Source organism: Zalophus californianus, chromosome 6 (genome assembly GCF_009762305.2).
Source record: "Zalophus californianus isolate mZalCal1 chromosome 6, mZalCal1.pri.v2, whole genome shotgun sequence".
Taxonomy (NCBI): Eukaryota; Metazoa; Chordata; class Mammalia; order Carnivora; family Otariidae; genus Zalophus; species Zalophus californianus.
In genome coordinates, this window is record NC_045600.1 from 26,888,733 (window position 1) to 26,911,749 (window position 23,017).

The 23,017-nt window shown below is 38.8% G+C and overlaps 1 protein-coding gene across 3 annotated transcripts in view; it reads right to left on the reverse strand.

Annotated features, from left to right (window-relative positions):
• Positions 1-22,766, reverse strand: part of YLPM1 (YLP motif containing 1) — a 73,938-nt gene extending 51,172 nt beyond the window's left edge. The window contains exons 1-4 of one of the 3 annotated variants that reach the window (XR_003515687.1): positions 21,738-22,766; positions 13,099-13,335; positions 11,963-12,142; positions 10,224-11,218 (exon numbers count right to left, since the gene is read on the reverse strand). Coding sequence is in view for 2 of the 3 variants with exons in the window: in XM_027570097.1 (XP_027425898.1) it covers positions 10,224-11,218; positions 11,963-12,142; positions 13,099-13,335; positions 21,738-22,610 (2,285 nt within the window). In the remaining variant the exon portion in view is untranslated. Of the gene's footprint in view, positions 1-10,223; positions 11,219-11,962; positions 12,143-13,098; positions 13,336-16,969; positions 16,986-21,737 lie in introns of those variants that run through there. The other 2 variants (XM_027570099.1, XM_027570097.1) reach the window with 2 other exon arrangements.
• Between the last annotated feature and the right edge of the window lie 251 nt (positions 22,767-23,017).

Consider the following 23,017-nt stretch of genomic DNA (forward strand, 5'->3'; position numbering starts at 1 on the left):
GAGGTTAGAATAAAAACATTTTCAGACACACAAGACTCAAAAAATGTACCTACCTCCAACCCACGGTCTCCTAGTAAGTTACTTGAGCATGCACTCTGGGAAAAAGAGACACTAAACCACAGGAAGCCATGAGATTCAGTAAACAGTGACTCCAAACCAGGAGGACAGTCAAGGGAAATGCTGGAGTAACAGCCATATGGCAGATATTTTGGGCAACCAACCACCCAACCCACCAGGTGAAAAGCAAGAAGATGCATAAATTTGGGAGACAGATCTCCTCCGGAAAAAAAGAGCTGGTGTTTTTGAGACTGGGGTTGGAGAATTATTTTAAACATTTTTCAGGAAGACAATCGGAAATCCTAGAAAAGTCATTACACTAAAGAAAATATAATTATAACACACTGCTTATGTCTACAGCAAACATGGTTTACTTATCTAAAAACAGTGATATAAATATATTAGACAGATGGGGTTAAAGTAGTGTAAGAACCAATCTTTATCACACCTGGAAGTAAATATATAACATTCAAAATGTATAAATCAAGAAAGCAGGAGCATATTATTTAGTGATAGGAAGGTAACTCCCAAAAGAAAAAGCTAAGGAATTAAAAGATGTCATTAGAGAACACATCTAGGCTGGCTGTTTTGCTTGATTTTTAAAAACTTTATGTATGTACTACTTTGATAAAAATGTAAAATGAATTTAAGTGGCACAGAGAAATTAGCCCTAAAGAGGAGGAAGAAGGGCTTCTTCTGAGGCTAGAAGAAGAAAGATGAGGACAGTAAGGTAAGGTAAACAGAAGGGCAGGAAGTGAATTTCACTGAGCCTGAAAGCCTAGATTTTCTCTGGGAGGCAGGAAGCTAAAATAAAGATACAAAGCAAAATAAAAATGTTTGCGGAGACAAAGAAAAGCAGCACTGGTACAGATGGTCTCTGCAAAGTGGGGAAGGCTTGGCGCAGTTATCGCTGGGCAAAGGGAAAGGAGCTGACCAGGGCCTTGTCAAAGGATACACCTCAATGCTTAGGATGGAGGCCACTCATTTACTTATTTACCTATTTATGATACTGCTTCAGGGCTTGTGATGGCTTAATTCCTTTTCTTGAAGTTACATTTATTAATTCAAAGTGCCTGGAAAAACATCTTAGATCATTAAAATTGTGTAAAGCTATCTGCCTTGTATTTAATTCAGCAATCATTAGTTCATGTAAGTGATTAAGAGAAGACTATCCTCGGCAAGGTACAAGAGTAAGAACCCTTGTCCACTCATTACCCAGTATTATGAGCAAATCTGAATACAAATGAACTGCCTTCCTAACCAAACTGTGAATGCCTTCAGAATTTAATCCATAACTGAGACATTCTGGCATAAGCAACAGTGAACGAACATCTAACTGTCAGGCACTATGTTGGTGCTGGAAATAAACGGATACTTGACTCAAGGAGTTCACAGTCCACGGGAAGAGTGAGGCAAGTAAATCAACAATTAGCACACAATTTGATAAAATGGGACATGTTGGCCTTGTTCACTGAGGTATCCCGAGTGTCTGACTCACTGAAGGATCTCAACACAGAATTAGTGAAGCGCTCCCTGCCCCCTAGGGCAGGAAAAATACGAATTAGTAAAGCAAAAACTGACAGGAAAGGGATTCCAGACAAAGAGAAGAGCATGTGGCAAGGCTGGAGGAAAGGATAAAGGAAGGAAGAGGCACCAACAGATGAGATAAGGAAGAAGACAGCACAGTGGCAAGGTTGTAAAATTTAAGGAACTCATTACTGCAAGGCTCATGCCTGCACATACATATGCAGTTTCCTGAAAGGGGAGGGCGCTTTGCTTTCAGATGAAACTGCTGATCAACAGCCAAAGGTCATCATTTTATTTTTCTTTGGGGGGTGAAAATGTTAAAGCAATTGAAATATACTTTCAACACTACATGTAAATGGCAATTATTTGTCAATACTGCACTTTCAAATTTTCAAAGCTCAAGGATGTAACAAAATGTTAGACTATCAAAACCTTCTGTATTTATAAAAGTAAAGAATTTTTAAGCCTTTGGAAGAAATATATTAAGAGATACTCAATTTAAAAGTGTGCACAAAAATAAGTCATGTTTACATCAATACAATGAAATGCTATGACCTCTTTAACATATAAAAACATTTGAAATAAAGTACAAACATAGCATATATCCACTAAATACAATCACATAAAAACACATGCATTGCCCATTGATTAGATGAAAAGAAAAACAAATGTTTGGTGTTTAAATATTTAGAAAATTTTTGTACAGTTAGGCATTTCAGAAACTTCTAAAAAATAAAAACCCTAAAACTAGGTATGAAACCATTAGAGGTATGTATAAAACTTTTAAGATTTGACATAAAAAAACAGACTCCAAATTGGGTATAAAAACTTAAGAGGTATGCAGAAATACAAATGCCCTTAAACAAGATAACATCTTATTGTCACAACAGTTACCAACCAGACTCAAATCAGCTGACCACGGGAATTACAAAATATTAAATTCTGGAATCAAATTCCTGCCCTTTTCATTTTCATGTGAGATAATTTTTCTAATTATTTTCTAATATGTATAACCAAGATCCTAAAATCAAAATTCCCCAAGAATAATCTCTATAAATAGAAACAACCATGATATATGAAAGCATAGAGTAAAATTATAGTGTTTATAATCCCTTGCTAATCCTAATAAGACAGGTACAGAATGGAAGAAGTCCACAATTTCAACCCGAAAACCAATCAAAAAGTATGTGTGACGGATCAGAAGCCAAGATATTACAAAGATGTCAATTCTTCTGCAAAATGGTCAACAGATTCTATGCAATGCTCATCAAAATTCCAGCTGGTTTCCGAAAACTGACAAGCTGATTCTAAGCATCACATGGGAAACACAGAGGACCAAGAATAGTGAAGCCTAGATCAGGGGTCAGTAAACTATGTCGCATGGGCCAAATCCAGCTAAGAGTGATTTTTTACATTTTTAAAGGTGAAAAATAAAAGGAAGAAAGAAAAATATTTGACAGAAACCAAACTTGGCCTGCAAAACCTAAAAATATTTACCATCTGGCCCTTCACAGAGAAAGTTTGCCAACCTCTGATCTAGAAACACAGAACTGGAGGACTTACACTAAGAGATATCAGGATTTATTACAAAGCTACAGTAATTAAAACAGGACACTGGTGCAAAGATGGACAGATAGAGTCTAGAAACAAATTCACACATACAGTCATTTGACTCATGATGAAGGAGATACTACCAAAGTAGTAAGGAAAAGATGACTTTTTCAATAAATGGTGCTGGGCTCAACTAGTTAGCCATATGAAAAATAATAAACCATGACCCCCTACCTCATACCATACATTATCAATTCTATATAGATTGTTGACCTAAAAATAAAAGGTCAAACAATAAAAGACAGAAGATAAAATAGGATAATGTATTTATGGCCTTGGGGTAAACAAAGATTTCTTAAACGACACAAAAAAGCACTAACCATGAAGGAAATGATCAATAAATTAGACTACTAAATTAAAATCAATAATTTCTATTAATGAATAACTTCCATTAATCTTTGGGGTTCCTCTGGGTTCACTGGATCCTAATTTTAGAACTGTTTTGTTTTGTTTTTTTTAGACAATCTATAATACTCACACTATAGTATAAAGACAATGGCTAAAATCAACAACACAACAAACAACAGCTGTTGGTGAGGATGTGGCGAAAGGAGAACCCTCTTGCACTGTTAGTGTTGGAATGCAAACTGGTATAGCCACTACGAAAACAGTATGGATGTTCCTCAAAAAGCTAAAAAGAGAACTACCCTTTGATCCATCAATTGCACTACTAGGTATTTACCCAAAGAATACAAAAGTACTAATTCAAAAGGATACATGCCCCTCAATGTTTACAGCGGCATTGTCTACAATAACCAAATTATGGAAACAGCCCAAGTGCCCATCAACTGATGAATGGATAAAGATGTGTGTGTGTTTGTATATATACATACACGTACATACGTGTGTGATGGAATATTACTCAGCCATAAAAAAGAATGAAATCTTGTCATCAGCAACAATGTGGATGAAGCTAGAGAGTATCATGCTAAGCAAAATGTCAGAGAAAGACAAATACCATATGATTTCACTCATATGTGGAATTTAAGAAACAAAACAAATGAGTAAAGGGAAAAAAACAGACAAACCAAGAAAGACTTTTTTTTTTTAAGTAGGCTCTATGCCCAACATGGGGCTTGAACTCTTGACCCTGAGATCAAGAGTCCCATGCTCTACCGGCTGAGCCAGCCAGATGCCCCCCCTACAACAAACAGTTTCTAACTATAGAGAAAAAACTGATGGTTACCAGAGGGGAGGTGGATGGTGGGGGATGGGAGGGATGGGTTAAATAGGTGATAGGGATTAGGAAGTGCACTTGCTGTGATGAGCACGGGGTGTTGCATGGAAGTGTTGAATCACTGTATTGTAACACCTGAAACTAATATTACACTGTATGTTAACTGGAATTTAAATAAACACTTAAACAAAAATAAACAGTTCTATTATGAGGATTGCTATTTCATGACTTTTTTCTTATAGGCTTTCCCAAGAACAAAGAGAAAATTTACCTCTTTAAAAAAAAGAGAGAGAGAGAATAAAACTTACATTATCATGGAATTACTATATGGGTCCATTAGATCCTTTCATAAATTTAAGATACATTATGAGATCCTAAGTGACTTTTTTTCTGTATCTTAAAACATTCTGCAATTTCCTTATCCTAGAATTAATTACTCACTCAACATTACTTATCAATCATCCCCAACTATGCCAAAGAAGATTAAAACACAAACATAAGGAAGGAATGATGGATTTGCCTAAAGGATGAAGCAAAGGTAGAAACAGCTGTCACCTTACCCTGCTTTGTAGTGCCCAAAACATTACAGCCTACTTTTAGGCTTCACTGAACACAATTGAGAATTTAGAAATTTTCATTTCCTGACTAGAATGGCAAAGAAAAATGAGAGAGAAAGCTGTGTCAAAATAAAAAAATAAACACAGAGAAAGGAGCACTCTAGTCTCTAATAAACATGTGAAACTGATCATATCAGTAAAATCTCCAACTGTAAGTCCTCAGATGACAGTACCCTAGATTAATATTCTCAAGATTCGATGAGTGAACAATATATTTCTAAGGACAGAAAGGAAATGTACTCCCCACTTAGTTATTAAACTGTAAGAATGTCATTACATAATATTTTGTGCCAAGAAGTTGGACCATTCTGCTTTGCCAGAAGAATGTGTGACAGGATTATTTCATCTTTTATGTTTACGTTTATGTGCCAAAATTTACTTGATGCAGAGTTTTGCTCTTGTAAAATTTTTATAAAAATTTCTAATAAATTCTTTTTCACTATCCCTTGTTACTTCTGTAAATTATTTGTAAAATTACTTTAAAATGTGAAAAGTAAAAAGGGTCTGCTGGATCTATATGGTACTTTTTTGGTATAGTGAGGATAAGAAAGACAAAGGGCTATAGAGTAAGAAATAGTTGAGACAATCTAGACAGAATGATATCTAGTATGCATAATGAACTCCTACAAATCAATAAGAAAAATACATAACCCAACAGAAAAACTGGGAAAAGACTTCAATCAGCATTTCATAAAAAAGGAAATTCAATTTAACAATAACCAAATGGAAAGAGAAGTTAACCTCATTTGTCATCAGGGAAATACAAAATAAAGCCATGCTGCAATACCACTAGACATCCACCAAGATTGCTAAAATTTGAAAATTTAAAATACCAAGTATTGAGGAGGATGCAAAAAAACTGCTGGCGAGAATGTAAATGGACATAATCACTTTGGAAAACTGTTTGACAACATCTATCAAAGTAGAACCATACATACCCCCCAATCAAGCAATTCCAATTGTTGGTATATTTATAAACAAAATTAAACACGTACGCACACACACACCCTAAAGGGACACATACAGCGCCAAAAGACACAAAGCAGTGTTCTTCATAATAACAAAAAAACTTAAATGACCATCAATAGTAGACTAGATAAACAGATTGGGGTATATTCACACAATAAAATACTGTAGAGAAATGGGAATGAACAAACTGCAGTTACACACACCATGGATGAATCTCACAGTAACATAATGTCAAGTGAAAGATGCCAGACTCAAAAGAGTACATGCAGTAGGATTCCATTTATATAAACTTCAGAAACAGGCAAAACTAATCTATGGTATAAAAAGTCAGTATAGTGGTTATCTTTGGGGTGAGGGAAAATGGGAAGGGGCCTGAGGAGGACTTCTCAGACCCTAGTAATCTTTATGTCTTGATCTCAGTAGTGATAACATGAGTGTGTTTACTTTGTGAAAATTCACTAAGCTATACACTCAGGATTGTGCACATCTCTGTATGTTACCCTTTAGTAAATTTTATGATTGAAAAATAAATGGTTCTGGGAAACCAACATCCACTGACTTAACAGTTTTTTAGAGCAGTGGTAGTCTTCTAGAAGACCTGATGAATCAAATGATACACATACATACACACAATTTCAAAACAGCTGGCCCATATGCTCCACAGTGTGGTATTTACACATGATGCAGTTCTATCACTTGGCTTTTTGGAAACCTTCACAGTTTTTAGAAAGCAGCCTAAATTTGGATTTTGCAAAAACTCAAAGTAATTTACATTATTTTAATAGTGCATTATTGGTAAGTCAGTTATTTGTGTTCTCCATTCTTGTTTTTCTACCCAGCTTTGTTTAAAAAAACAAAACAAAACAGAGTAGCCTACTGTATCAGTTACATGTTTATAGCAAACTCTGAAATCAACTAGTAAGAAAAATTAACAAGTTTCCTTGACAGTGTGGATTATTCCTACCTCAAGTCTCTTTCACTCACTTACCAGCTTCTGATTTTTTTTTTTTTTAACCCAGTTACACAGGAGGAAAAATAACCACGCCTGGGCAATAGTCACAAACTATACTCTATATGAGCTAAGTGAGCAAAAGAAGTAGAAGGGTAACAGAAATGGAAATGACATAAGCTAGATTGGGGAGAGGGTAGAGAATGTGAGCAGGATCCAATTAAAAACAAAAAAAGCCATCCTTATCAAAGTTACAGGTGAAAAAGCTAGAGAGGAACATCTTATATCTCAAAGCAATATAATCAACATTTATTAAGATTTCAGCAAACTAGAACGTTGGCCCAAACCTAATTTAGATGAAATGTAAAATGAAGTCTTAGAAAAAGAGAAAAACAAAACAAAACAAAAAACACCTACACAAGTTCGGGATGAGAGAGACTTGGCTTAATTACAGCTAATGTGAAAAAGACCAGGGAAGCCAAACTGATTTTAAGCTCAACATGAGTCAACACTGTGACGGAGCCGACCAAAAAAGCAATTTGTTCAGCTATACACGTACATTATTTATAACAAAGTTGGTAACAGGTTCTATGGTTCCTTGCATCTGAAGGAGACTGACAAATCCAAGGCCCTTCACAAGACAAGGAGCAATGTAGCAGGAGGAGGCTAGAACCAATGTTAGTGTGAAAAGAAAAGAAGAATCTGAGTTTCAGTGATGGCAGAGAAGAGCAGGTAAGGCAGGATGGGGGAGACAAGAGGGCGCTGTTTAAAAAACTGCAGGGACACGCTGTAGAAGGGGGATAGGATAATTCATTATGTGTTACACCACAGAGGCAGATCTAGAATTGACAGGCAGAAGTGATAGCAACACATTTAGGTTCAACATAAATAAACTTTCCAGAAAACTGTCAACACCTTATGTGGTGGTATTCCTTATCACAGTGCTAATGTTAAGCAGAGGCCATCAACCACTTGTCAGAGGAAGTAAAATGAACTCAAAAGTGGATCAGGGGCACCTGGGTGGTGCAGTCAGTTGAGTGTCTGACTCTTGGTTTCGGCTCAGGTCATGATCTCAGGGTCGTGAGGTCAAGCCCCACATTGGGCTCCACGCTCAAGTGCAGAGTCTGCTTGGGACTCTCCCTCCCTCTCCCTCTACACCTCCCACCCCCACCGGTCGCACATGCTTGTTCTCCCTCTCTCAAAACAAATAAATCTTAAAAAAAAAAAAAAAAAGTGGATCAGAAGGCCTTGGATTTAATTCCATCTCAATCATTTACTAGCAATGTCATGTAGGGGAATTTATTTAGAACCTCTCCAAATCTCAGCTTCCCTTATATGTTTACTTCATGAGATCATGGAGAAATAATAAGGTAACATGTGCAAGACCCAGGATGATACATTAAAATGCAACACAAACATGAGCTGCTATAGAGGGGCTATTGCACTAGATAATTGCTAAGATCCTCCTAACAGTGAAATTATTAACTGTACCTTAAGGTAAGAAAAAACTTAAAATAGGTCCTAAATTTAAAAGATTGGGTAGGCAAAGATAGTAAACATTAATATGATAGAAAAAAAGGGAGCAGAAGATCTGTTTCACAAGGTGTTAAGAATGTACTTTTCTGATAGCAAATTAGTCACCAGATCTAAAAGGCAATGCTTAATCCAAGAGATAAGTAGGAATTCTAACAAAAAAGTTACACATATCAAATAAATCAAGACTACAAAATGCACTTGTAATCACTGACAGTATGAATATCACTGAATCATGGCATTAAACAGAGTGTTTAACTAGTGCTTTTGCTCTGGGAACCCCCTGGATTCTGCTCCCACCGGGTGTGGATTCAGGCTCTACTCTTCCAGTTACATGATGCTGAGCAAGTTACTCAAACCTCTCACCCCCAGTCTGTAAAGGGTAAATGTAGGGTATGAACCTGCCTCGTTCACATGCCACCTCCTTCACAGGTGCTGAGAAGACTCTATGAGATAACATATGTAAAGCCTCTGTCAAGGCTTCTGGCACCCAGAGGAACTCATGTTAATCATATGTTGCCACAGAGGCAGATCTAGAATCAACAGGTAGAAATTACAGCAACATATTTAAGTTCAATGCAAGAAATAAACTTTCTAGAGAACTGTCAACACCTTATAAGATGGTGGAGTTTTGTGCCATGTTGTTTTAAGAGTTATAAGTTTGGGGAACAAATAAAAGATATATTTTATTTCCAAAAGTCAAAATTAAGGTTAAATTAAAAATGATAATATAGATACATTGACACTGAGATGGAAAACTAACCAATGTACTGACGGGTGGAAAAAGCAAGTTTACAAGACAATATGCTCAGTATGATCCCATTTTTTTATGACATATATTTGTAAAATTATTATCTCTAGATTGTGGAATTAGGTGACTTTCACTTTTTAAATATTTTCTATATTATCTAAATTTAGTATAAGGCATATGTATTTCTATCACAATTTCCAACTGGAAAAAAACATGATTGATAAGGTTTCTCTATAGGAAAATTAACATTTAGGTCAACATGGCGGGGAAATACATACTTTTACAAACTTGGAAAAGTGAATTTAACACTTTTTAAAAAGCAAAGCAAAAAAAACAAAAAACAAAAAAAACAAAAACCTTAGACTACCAGTAAATTTTTCTGTGTGCTTTTCTAAAAAAATGTGGTTGAGACAAAAGGAAAACTTCCCAAATTGGGGGAGATATACAGGAAATAAGCTCCATGGTGGCGGGGATTTTGTCTGCTCTGTTATATTCACTGCTATAAGCACAGACCAGGAATAAATATTTGCTGACCAAATGGATAGAAGTCCTATTTACCCTTATACTAAATTTTGTTGCCTATTTCACTAGAATATTGGCTTATTCATCTTTATCTCCAACAGTCTGTGTATTATCTAACAAAGAGAAGTTACCAATTCAGTTATCTGTCTAAGAAAAAAACCAAAAAAGATAAAGTTAATAAGTATTATTTTTGAAGCAAAAAAGTCAATAAGAAATTGATAAACATTACTCCAAAACAAGACATTCATCCTGGACTATAATCTCTACATGTAGCATAAAAGCAGTGACATCAAAGATATGGGGACATGTTACCATTTCTAGATTTTATTACGTTGTGTCTAATAAGTGAACAATACTAACATTATTAACTGTAAACCAGGATTGTATACAAAAGTACAAAGAGAATATAAAAATCATATAAATAAAGCTTTTTATACCATCAAGGCCTACTCAGCGTAAATCAACAAAAAAGCCAAACCAAACCAACCAACCAAACAAAGGCAGACCTACCTTGGGCCTCTTGGGCCTTCCAAGTAACTGCTTCTAGGAGGATCTGGAAGCAGTCCACCTGACCTCACTGGCATGTCCTTGACTCCAGTGATTGGCTGAGATGGAGCAGCTGAAGACTCCCCAAGTCCTTGCTCAGATGAGAATGAACTATATGGCAGAGTAGACTTGCTCAGAGGGGCTTTAGAATTCACTTGTTCGGATGGGCTAACAGCTGATTGCAATGGAGGATGGTAGGTTGAGGGTGGGCCTGAACCAAAAGACACAGGAGTGGGAAGCAGTGCTGGTCTAGGTTTCTCTGGAACCTGTGAACTCTGAGAACTGGAGGCTGGTGGGATTGGGGCTGTTGCTAACTGAGGAGGTATCCCTTGAGGAACCCCCGGGGGAGGTAATCCTGGAGGAGGTGTGGCTAAAGACAATGGTGGGAGGGGCAGGACAGGCGGAGGTGCCGTTGAGGAGAGAGCCGGTGGGGGAAGAACGGGCGGTGGCCCTGCAGAAGAGAGGGAAGGTGGGGGAAGAACGGGCGGTGGCCCTGTAGAGGAGAGAGATGGAGGCATCACAGGTGGGGGCACAGAGGTTGGCAGAGAAGGTGGCATCACAGGTGGGGGCATGCCAGGCGGTGGCACTGAAGCAGGCAGGGCAGGGGGCATCACTGGTGGGGGCAATGATGGAGGCAATACCGGAGGGGGCATTGTTGGTAGAGGTGGAGGCATCTGAGAATACGGAACAAAAGGAGGTGGCATTGACATGTTCCCCATATACTGGTTCTTCATGTTCTGAAATGAATTGACTTTCTCCTGGAGATAGGTCTGAGTCGCTTTCATATGTCCCTGCCATGTTTTCCACTGCTTCTCATACTCCTGAAGCTGATCTTTATGAGGATAAGAATGGAGCTGCTCCTCCCACAGCTGAAACTCCCGCTCCCATTCTTGGTAGAGATGTTGAAACTGTTGCTGCTGCATCTCATAATGCCGCAGCTGCACGTCTACAGACATGGTCTACGAACAAAGGGGTGACAATTATTTCAAGACATTCATGTAAGAGAATTAATCATAAGTTAAAATATTAATGAATCAAGGGCATCTGTAGGCTTAGGAAATTAAAACGCTAAAGACTTTGGGAGGCTAGTAAGGATAAACTTGTTACATCTCCTTAATGATGATCATTCTTTCTTCCTTTGACTCATTTCTATAAGTTACCACAGAGTTGGAGAAACCAAGTAAACACTAAAGCAAAACCTATCTCAGCAGTAACTGCTTTTCAAGTTTTTCATATTCCATGGATCACTTTAAGAATTTGAAGAATGACCTATTACTATAGACATACAGACACAAGTTTGTGTCTTCAAGACACAAGAAGAACAAGTATCTTTTGTGGTGTATTTCCTTAGGTTTCTGTGGTGGTTGCTGTGATCTTTTTGGTGGATATTTGCTTGTCTGTCACTGAAGTGATTTGTAGGCAACTTGAAACTACATGATAAGAATCTCTGGTTCTTAAAACCCTTAGCAATGGTCCTCTAACTCGTGCCTGGGTTGACATGACCAGAAAATCCCACTATACCTGCCCCATCCCAAGAGCATTTTCATAAAGCTGTACTTCCCAAATCCCTGGTGATTTGGAACCCCCTTGGAAACATCTAATTTAATTTCGCTCCTTCCTCACATTTCAATCTCTTTCAGGAATAACAACTCCTTGAAGTGACTTGGGGCAAAGTCCCATGTGTGAGCTGAGGAAGCACTTGCCTGCATATGTGGCGGCTGCTGTATAATCTGCTGGTACTGCTGGAGGATCTGCTGTAGCTGAGTGTGCTTCTGCATTATGCCCTGATACTGGAAGCCAACTCGGTGCTGCTGGTGCTGCTGCCAGTGTGCTGCCGCAGCCTGCAACTGTTTCAACCTAGCATCTTCTTCCGGGTCTTCGGACTAAAGATCAAAGAGGGAATACACTTTTATGTAAGTAATAAAACAGCAACCAACTTAACAAAAAACTTGAACATTTTATTAAGTATTGTATTATAAAGTCCAGCACATCTACAACTCTGGCTGACTGAGAAGTTATTTTATGTTTAGATAAAATATCTGGCTCTACTTACACTGTGGATCATGAATACTTATACAAAGGAGTTATAAATTCCATAGTCTTCATTGGAATAATCATCTCACTGTTCCTAAACAGGGCAATCATTTCCCCAAAAAAGTCAGTTTACAGCTACATCCTTTGCACTCTATGAGAAATCTTTTTCTTTTTCACATTAGCCACTTTTAACCAATAGACTACAATGTCATTATTATGGCTCAATAAAGTTTCCCTATAGGCTCTTGGGAGAACAGACACCTTTGGACCAAAGTGAGAACTTTCCGTGTATATTCAGTTAGTATGTTAAGTGACAAGGATGATCACACTGAATGCTTCAATAGCTCTATAAGATAGCCACTATTTGAATATACCCATTTTGCAGGTGAGGAAATTGCAGCACACGGAATGGTTAACTAACTTGTGCAGAGTCCCTAACACCAGCAAGTGGCAGTGCCTCGACTACCGCTTGGGCAGTTTGACAACAGAAGCTGAAGCTCTTTACTACTGCCCTGTGCTGCCAATATGAAAACACCCTGGAATCCCTTTAGTGCTTAGAGAGCCTCAATTCCGAAGAGTGTCTAATTCTCCACTCACTTCAACCATCAGAAAAATGCCTTTTCTAAACTCCATCAGGGATTCATTGGATTTTCCCATATCAGAATTTTACATGTACTTACAAAAAAAACTCACATAAAAACATATATCCTTTTTGACAAAGGTATATATATATATATATATATAAAAGAATCAGAACAAAAGCTAAACAATTTCTTAAACACCAAGCAATTAATTTTATGGTTACCTGGGGTTCCTCAGGTGGGAGAGGAGGTGGTACCTCCTCATTAGGTGGTGGTAATGGGGGCTCCTCAGATGAAGAGGGTTCTGGTACTTGACTGGTGGCAGGTACTGTAACTTCTTCTTTTACCGGCTCGGGTGCATCCTTTGCTATGACAGGACCTTTTTTGTGTCCTGGCAAATGCACTTTTGTCCTCTGCTGCAAACTAAGCAGGTGCTGCCGATACCAATACTGCTGTTGTTCCTACGACAGAAGGCATTTTTAAGAATTTTAATTGAAAAATCTATGTATCTGCAACTTGGTACTGACAGAGACCTGCATTTGTATTTGTGCTCACATGTCTATATGTAAGAAAAGGTAAAGCTGGACTGAGAAAGGTAAATAAGTAAACAAGATCTTTCAATTCCTCCCCCAAATTTATACGTTTAAGTTAAACCACACATATCAATTCAACATACTTCTCTACTCTTTTAACACACATACTTTTGGAAGTGAGAGCAGTCTTTCTGATAAATGCTCAGAGGAAATTCTTTCAGTATTCACAGCTGCTTGTTTTTAACCTGCTGTAGGCTGGTGTGGATTTATCCAAGGGGTCTTGTAATTAATGAATATAACCAAATAGTTCTGTCTCTTCTCTGCCTTCTCTCTCCTCCAGTGCTCTTCCCTCTTTTAAACACCTGTTGTATGACAGCTATATATACATAAATGAGAATATACTGTGTTTTAGAATACTATTTATTTTAACAAGTCTCAGCTTTGTCTTCCAAATTATACTGCAATTTAACTTTCTGGAAGCTTGTTGTGTGCTTCCACTTTGAAAAAGTTACAGCAATACAAGTCTAATGCAGAAGTAATTAGAAAATACAGCTGATCCTCATTATTCATGGATTCTATATTTGCAAATATGCCTACTTGCTAACGTGTATTTCTAACTCCAAAATCAATACTCAGGAAACTTTGGCTGTCATTTGTGGCCATGTGTAATAGAGCACTGAAAAATCTGAGTTGCCTGACTTGCACATTTCCTGCTGTGGCAGAACAAGGCCATGCTCTGCCTTTTTGTTTAGCTCTCATACTGTAAATAAGTGTCCTTTTCATGGTCTATTTAGGACCACATTTTTCAGATTTCTGTGCTTTTTGTTGGTGACTTTGCTGTTTAAAATGGCTGCAAGCATAGTGTGGTGTGCTGTCTAGTGTTCCTAAGTGCAAGAAAGCCGTGATATGTTTCACACAGAAAATCTGTGTATGAGATACTAATTTCATTCAGACATGTGTTATGCTGTTGGCTGTGAGTTCAATGTTAATGGATCAACAAAATATATTAAATAAGGTGTCATTAAACAGGAACACCTATAAAACAAGGTTATGTATTAACTGGTTGATGAAAATGAGACCAAACCAAAGGCTCACATTTCCCCTGGGAGCAATGGTTTAGTATTCACTAATTCAATGTTCGTGGCAACTTTATGGAACACAAATACCTCAAATAAGAAAACAGACTGTACAAATAAGCAATAACTAATTAATTAAAATCAATAAAAAATCTTACCACTCAGACAAAACTGCAGAATCTGCATTTCCCAGTATTCATTACATAACTCCCTATGGTTACAAGGTTGCATAAGGAAAAAAATTCTCCTAACACTAAAATATTCACTCATGTACTACCCTTTATACTTCCATAATTAACAACAGCATGTATTTCTACTACAATTATAAGGATGCAGGATTTTACGAAAGTGATGTCGGAGAACTTTGGAACCCATTACTGATAGCTGAGGATCCAGCAGAAGTTCTGCCAGTTAACAACCAAAACATTTTTTATAACAGGAGCTGCAAAAGAGGATGCTATGAATATCAAAGCCTAGGAAAACTGATAAATCTCTACTTTTTTTCAATATATCCAAAACCAAAATAAAAGATGATATACAATATTGCCATATAATTTTGTTGGTATTATGACAAAAATTATAGTACAGAAACCAAATCAACACTATTCTTTGTTCATTCTAAGACTCAGCTATTCCTTACGATTTTGAGCTTTGTTTTTTGAGATTGTGTCCCAAATCAAATTTTTTACTTTTTACAAAAAACTTTTGGTACCTGTGTTAAATGGATTCGTTTTGCTTAGATTCACTGGGATTCACTATCTTTGGGTAACCAGGATTTCCTATATTGTTAATATTTTATTATACATCCTCTCCAGTTTCCCACATGCAAACAAAATGCATAAAATATATACAATATATACTCTTTTCTCACTAAACATAATATTTTATTATGTTTTTTCACTCACAGAATCTAATTTTCTTGGAAGAGAGTTGTCTCCAGCTTTTCTTATATCCTACCTGGTGCTTAAGCATAGTGCTGGAGCACAGGAGAATCTCAATAAATGGTTATTGATCAACTGAAGACTTCCCTTCCAGGCCACTCATTTCTATGACCTGAAACTTGCTCCAAACTATTGGGAGGAATAAATTCCATCTCACTACCTACATCTTGAAGTCTGGGTCATGACTGGGCTATTGTTTTTAATTACCATGTACATAACCATCAGCTCCAGAGATATAATTATTTTTCCTATTGAACATAAAAAAAAAAAACCCAGCACACTGACCATGATAGTTGACAATAATGTACTATTAAAACATTTTCAATTTTCTTCCACTATTTTATGAAAATAGCAACAGGCTTATCTTTCAGCTTAAAAAAACTAATAAACTCAGTCTCTTTCAAGTACAAGTTAAAAGTTTCCCTTGTTTTTAGTTGCTCTGAAAGCATCACTAAAAGATATAAAGCATCTTTCATAATAAACTAGAAGCCATGGCTATAGACATGGAAGACTGTACAGATCTAGATTCTTGATCAATTTGTACATACCCATCTGATTGTCAATGCTTCCCATCTTTGTCTTAGACCTAGTCTAAGGTTAAGAACCTTATTAGGAGCTCGAGTACTTGTTGATTTGCTGACAGTATGCACTGTAGGTCAATTTCTATTTCATATGAACCCAATAAGCAGAAACCAGATCTAGTTCAGTCCTAGGACTAGGCTCCAGCACATTTTTAAAGCTCTACAAATGAGCATCATTCAGACATGTCCTCAGTGACCCGAAGAGAAAAATGATTTATCTCTATTTTAGAAAGGAATAAAACCTGCTTGGACTTCTAATGAAGCCAAAGCCAAACTAGTAGCCAGTTTTTCTGATTGTCCCATCATATCAGACAACTCCATCTCACATGGGATGTTAGTTCTCAGGTAGAGGAAAGTCATTGCATATGTCACATTCAAAAAGACTGAACAAAGAGAGTTAAAAAGGATGTAAGGACTATTTGTCACAAATATCATTATTGAAAAGATGCTAACTTATTCAGCAGGCATTTACTGACCACTTGCTACCAGTATGGTAATAAACTAGGTACTAAATGATTTTCCACGCAGGGAAATACAAAGCAGAGAATGTGTGAGGTGGGGTGGGGAGGGAGAGAGATAGAGAGGGAGAGAGAGAGAGATGTTTTAGAGATTAATTTTGGAGGGTTGCCTTTCCTATCCAGGTTATTATAAATGCCTATAACACTAAATGTACTATGTCTTACATCCTAAAGCAAGGGGTAGGGAGAAATCTGGCAAAATAATGGTTTTTCATTTTTAGACTTATTTAAAACATATTTATTTTCAATATTTTTGAGGTTCACATTCTACTCCAGGAATTAAGGTCACCAGATAATCTTAGTTCCATCTAAAAAAAATTAAAATTAAAAAATAAAGTTCCTTTACTTCACCTCTTCCTCCAGCTCCTGCCTTCATTCTCTCTCTCTCTCTCCTTCAGTCAAACTTCTTGAAAGAGTGTCTATACTCACCATCCCCATTTCCTCACCTTCCATCACTCCTCAAATCAATGCAATATGGCTTCAGTCACTATGAAACTGCTCCTGCCAAGGTCAACAATAATCTACATGTCAGTAAATGCAAAAGATAACTCACAGTCTTTATCTTGCTTGACCTCTCACTGGTAGTGACACAGCTGACCACTCCCTCCTAGAAACAGTCTTCTTTGCACTTCTGTGGGACTGCACTGTCCTTTCCATCTACCCATTTGGTCTTTCTTTTCTTGGTTCCCCTAGATACTGAGATTCTGCAGGGCTAGGCTCAATGTCCTTTAAACTCTATCTTTACTCTACACACACTCCTCAGGAGACCTCATCTATATCTGTGCCCCAAATACCATTTTTATGCTGATGACTCACAAGTCTGTCATGTCTCCAAGATCTCACTTCTAGACTCCAAACCTGTATCTAACTTCCATTTGAACATCTCCATTTGGAATCATGTGGCTCAAGGATCTCAAACTCAGTAGGCCTAAAACTAAACTCATCCTTTCACATTGTTCCCAAACCTGTTCTTCCTCCTCTTCCAGGTTTTCCTTTTTTATTAGTAAATGGGACCACCCCCTACCTGGCAAGTCTACTCCAGAAACTCAGGAATCATCCTTGACACCTCCCTCTCCACTACTACTCAATCTCCAATTAGATTCTAGTGCACAAATATTTCTCCAGTCTTTCCACTTCTCTCCATCTCCACTATCACCATCCATCCAAGTCCAAACCACTATTACTATTATCTCTTGCCTGGATTATTCTATTAAGTATTCTCTCTAAATCACCCTTGCTCTTCTCAATTCCACTCTCCAGACAGCAAACACAATGAGTTTTCAAAAATGCCAATTTGTCACATTCGACTATATAAAATCCTTCCATGGCTTCCTCCTGCCCGAAAGTCCTCATAGGCCCTCCATGATCTGGTTTGTGTCTACCATTCTCACCTTGAGCTTCCAGTAAGCCTTACTTTGAATGCTATCTGGTTAATTCCTACTCATTCTTCAGGTTTCACTTAATATCACTTACAGAGGGAGGCCTCTTAAATTAGGTTACAGCTCTCAGCTATATCCAATCACTTAAAAAATATTTGTTCTTCACCTACTACAGGCTAGACCCCTGAGCAAGGCACTGTAAATACAATGGTGAGTTTAAAACCAGAAAACAAACAAACAAAAAAATCCCTCACCTTTTCCCACTCCTCATGGAACAATCTAGTCATATTGTATATTTTATAATCCCACAGCACCCTGTACTCCTCTTACTTATTAAATGTCTTGTTCTTCCCATTGAGACAAGTCAATGAGGGCAAGTGCCATGTCTTACTTTCTTCACCATTTCGTCTCTGGTACTAAACTAAGCACGGCACTTGGCACATAGTTGCTAGTCAATAACTACTTGAAAATTAAATAAATGACTAAAAATTCTAATCCAAGGTAACAGCTTTACCTTGGATTTGAGAATAAAAGGATAAATAAAGTCACAATTTATGAAAAAAAGGTTAGTATGCACTTTACCTAGCCAGTCCTTTAAACACATAGAAAAGTTAATTCTTCAAAAAGACACATTCCCTTAAATTACTAATGCTTTACTCTGAAAACTAGAAATTAAATGGAAGACTATTAAGCATTATCCTATCTTTCCTATACCAACTGTATTTCCAATTAAATAGTCCTAGTTCATGAAAGTTTTTCTTTACAGAGTTCCATATAGTAAATGTAGAAGAAATGGCAGGGAAAAATCACCATGTAATAACCATCAATGAAGAACTAATTTACTTAGGCAAAGACTATCAGTGGATGAATCACCAGATGAAACATTAGAGGCAAAATTGATGGAAAGCTTTACAATAGAGGGACCAGACTGTTAACCCCTGATCTCGGCTCCACTAATAGTGGGACAACCAGGCATTGTATGTCTCCTGATGGGATGCAACTGAAATACATAGCACCACCCTGGTTATGAAGTACACTTGCCAAAAGAGAGGTGAACTTAAATCTAAGCTTTCAGAGTTTACCAGAAACGTGAAAGAGTAGAACAAGTCAAATGATAAGAAACCAAGAGAAAGCAGACAAATCCAGAATGTGGGACATTCTACAGAACAACTGAAATAGATTTCATCAAGTTCAATGGCATGGGGTAGAAAAAGAGAATAGCAGAGACTAATCTATATGAGGAGTTCTCAACTGAGGGTGATTTTAACCCCCAAGGGATATTTGGCAATGTCTGGAAACATTTTTGTTTCCCACTGGAGGCTGCTACCAAAATCTAGTAGTTACTAGTCAGAGATGCTGCTAAACATCCTACAATGCACAGGACTGTCTTCCACAACAAAGAATGATCCTGCTTCACAATGTCTATATTGGATCCTGATCTGAATAAACCATTAAAACATGACTGAGTCCACTGGGGAATTTTAATATGGTTGCTATCAAGGAATTATTTTTAATTCCAATTAGTATGATGAGACAACAGGGGAATTCTGAATGGGTCAGGTATTAGATGATACAAAGAAACCATTGTTACTTTTTGTAGGTGTTATAATGTATTTACCTAAGAAAAGGTCCATTTTTTAAAAAAGATGACTAAGAATGCAGAGATGAAATGACATGAGATCTAAGATTTGCTTTAAAATATTTCAGAAGCAATAAAAAAAAGGCATAGGTGAAGTAAAATGATAAAATCTTGACAGCTGTTGAATCTGAATGATGGGTTTAAAGAAGAAACCATACCATTTTGTCTACTTTTGTGTGTGTTTATAATCTTTTGCCATAAAAATTTGTAATGACATATTCCAAAAATAAAATATGAACCAAAGAATAATAAATTTGCAGAAGGGTTCATTATCAGAGATCGGCACTGGTCTGAAGAAAACCTGTGTGATCTAATAAGCCAAAGTATCCTAAGTCTTCGAACATGACCACTCTTGTAGCTTATTCAACAAATCTCTGTGGAGAGCCTACAATTTGCAAGGCACTGTCCTAGGTGCTACAGAGGATAAAAAGATGAATGAGATGGTCCCTGTCTGCAAGGGACTTAAAATCTGAAAAACAGAACCAACCAGATGGGTGAGCTCAGGGATGGCTTCACAGAGACTCTGATAGTTGGGATGTACCTTGAAAACAATACAACTATAAGGCAGGGAGAGAGGGTTGAGAGAGTTGAGATGAATTCGAGACAGAGGTAAGAAAGCCTAAACAAGCTTACAAGGCCCTTTTGGTCTAGCCCCCACACTTCTCAAGCCTCACCTTCCACTCTTTTTTTCTGGCTCTCACCAAAGAATTGGAGGCAATGAATACTCAAAGCACCGAAAGAAGTTCAATACAGACAAGGGTGCAAAGGCAGAAAAGCAAAACCAGCAAACCAGTGTTCATATATTTGTATTAAAGACGGGTCTGATTCCTCCTCCCCTCCCTCCAAAAACAATTCATTTGTCTCTCAAAAGGCCAGAAAAAGTCTACTAGAGAGGAGGATATGGATGTTATACTTTGGCTTGGACTAACTCCGAGAGTATCTGACAACAAAAGCACTGGGAATTTCAGAATGGGTTGGGAATGGGGACAGAAATTTCACCTCTATAATAGAGGAATCTGGGGGAAATAACCTGGCGGTGTAAACCAAGAGAATCCCTTATTCTCCCATTTTAGTCCAGCATCACAAGTGTTTTCTCCTGATGATGTGCCAAGCACAACATCTTGCTTACTTAAAACAACTTGCTTGTGTTCTTAATTTCTAATGGCAAACCATTAGAGTACCACATCCCTATCTTTTGGAAATCTTTTATATGTAAATCTGAGCTTGTAGACCAAAACTCTCTTTTCATTAGGGAATCTAAGGTAGATTAGTAATTGCTAAAAGTGTCTATTTTAAGAAATCATAACAAGTTATTTATTCCACTTTAGTTCTATCTTCTTTCTTAAGGGAGGAATTCATTTGTTACTGCTATCCTATCCATCTTTGCTCTGTAGGAAGCATCACTTAAAACAGAAGTTTAGAGAAATGGCTCTCTCATGAAGGAAGAGATACCGCTAACTTTTTTTCACCTTGGCCAAATTCCAAGGCAGTTACTCTGGAGTGAATGGTAACAATGCAATGCAGCAAACTGGTTATGTCTTAAAACTTTAAGTGATGTGAGAAAAGGACGTATGGGTCCACTCCTTAAAATAACCAAGAGACTCCCAAAAGGGTCAAAGGTGAAAAGACTTCCTATGTACCGCATATGTATCTATATGCATAATTAGGATGCTCCTGATAAGAAAAAGATTTCCATTCTTCATTTGCTAACACTTCGGGAATTCACGAAGCTGACAGCTACAGTGGCCCCTAAATAACTTTTTAAAGAAGCTAACTGGTCATAACATTTGTATATATTTCAAGTATCAGCCGTTTGGGAAACTTCTTTTTTATGCTGCCTCTCAAATGGAAATTTGGGTAAAATACAATTTTAAAAAAAACAAAGCGCTTTGCAAAAGCAACAAAATCTAGGAGGTCGGTCAAAAGGAACCAAAGAATATATCTGATTAGTAACTCTTCAGCCACCCCACTACTCTGTGGCGTTCAGAAACATCTTCAAACACTGTTCTTTTAATAATCCACATTTACCAACTTGAAAAGCTGCGATGTCAGACTTCTGACTCTTAAGGAATCCTTTGGAGTGTAAATTAGCTACTCATTGTGTTGGAATTAGCCTAAGCACGGGTTAAAGCCCTGAGGCCTGCTCACTTAGGGCCCTCTAGGTGAAAGATGCGGCTCAGGCTGATGCGTTCTTACCTGTGGAGTCATTGTTGAGGGATCTGGCTCTGGGGCAGCTTGCTGTTCAGCACTCTTGTTCTTGGCCCCACTCTCCAAAGGCTCTTGCTGGACAGTTGTCTTATTCCCAGAAGGGACGGACGGTGGTGGTGGAGCTAGTAGTTGGGATTTAGAATGGCCCTGGGAGGGGCGGGAAGGAGATGCCTGAGAAGGGGGCAAGTAGGACTGGGAATGGCTCAAATAGGATTGCGAGGAGGAGGAAGAGGAAGAATAAGAAGGGGTGGGCGCCAGGTAGGATTGGGAAGGTGGGGACTGAGAAGGGGACGGCTGAGCGGGAGGCAGGTAGGGCTGAGACGAGGCCGGGGGGTAGTACGAGGGTGGCGGCTGAGGTGGGGGCATGTAAGACTGAGACGGGGGCATATAGGACCCCGGCGGTACAGGGGGAGATTCAGGGGGGGAATCCAGCTCCATGGGAACCAAACCAGGAGACCCATCTCGTTGGTGGTGGAGCATCTGGTGTTTGTACTGCTGCTGCTTCTGATAGCTGAGGGCCGGCCCAGGTGGCGGGGGCATCGGTGGCGGCGGTGGCTGCCAGTCCCCGTAGCCGCCCCCCGGCATCACCGGCGGGGGCGGCAGGGGGGGCGGAGGAAGGTGATGGGGCTGGAGCACGCACTGCATTTGCTTCTGGTGCATCTGCTGCAGCTGCTGGAGCTGCGCCAGGTGCTGCTCGCGAAAGCTCATGAAGCCCGAGGAAGAGGGGGCCGCGGGAGTCGTCGAGCTCGAGTACCCGGGCCCCGGCGAGGCCTCAGGAAGCGCCACCGGCGGTGGCGGCGGCGGGACCGGCGGCGGCGGATAGTGGCTGCTCCCGCCATACCGGCCCCAATTCGGGTACATATCGTTGAAGGCGGCGCAGGGCTCGTCCCGGCGCCGTTACTCCTCGCAACCGACCTCCAGGAGCTGCGGCGGCGACGGCGACAGCCGGAACTCGCGGCGCCTACAGGCCCCGGAGCGTGTAAACGGAGCGCGCCACTGCGCCGGCGCTACCGAGCTGGGCCCGCGACTGAGAAGGCGGGGACGACACTGGAGCGACTACGCCTGCGCAGTAGCCACCGAGAGGAGAACAAAGGCGAGATAGAGCGACCCTTTGCTTGGTGACTCTCGGTTGCCATCTTCCTTCAGGTTCCGATAATGGACGTGCGGGTAGAATGTTCTCATTGAACCGAGGAACCATAGAGTCTCACAGCTGAAAGGGGTGGTAGAGATCCTATCGCTCCACGGGTTCATTTTTGAATGAAAAAAAA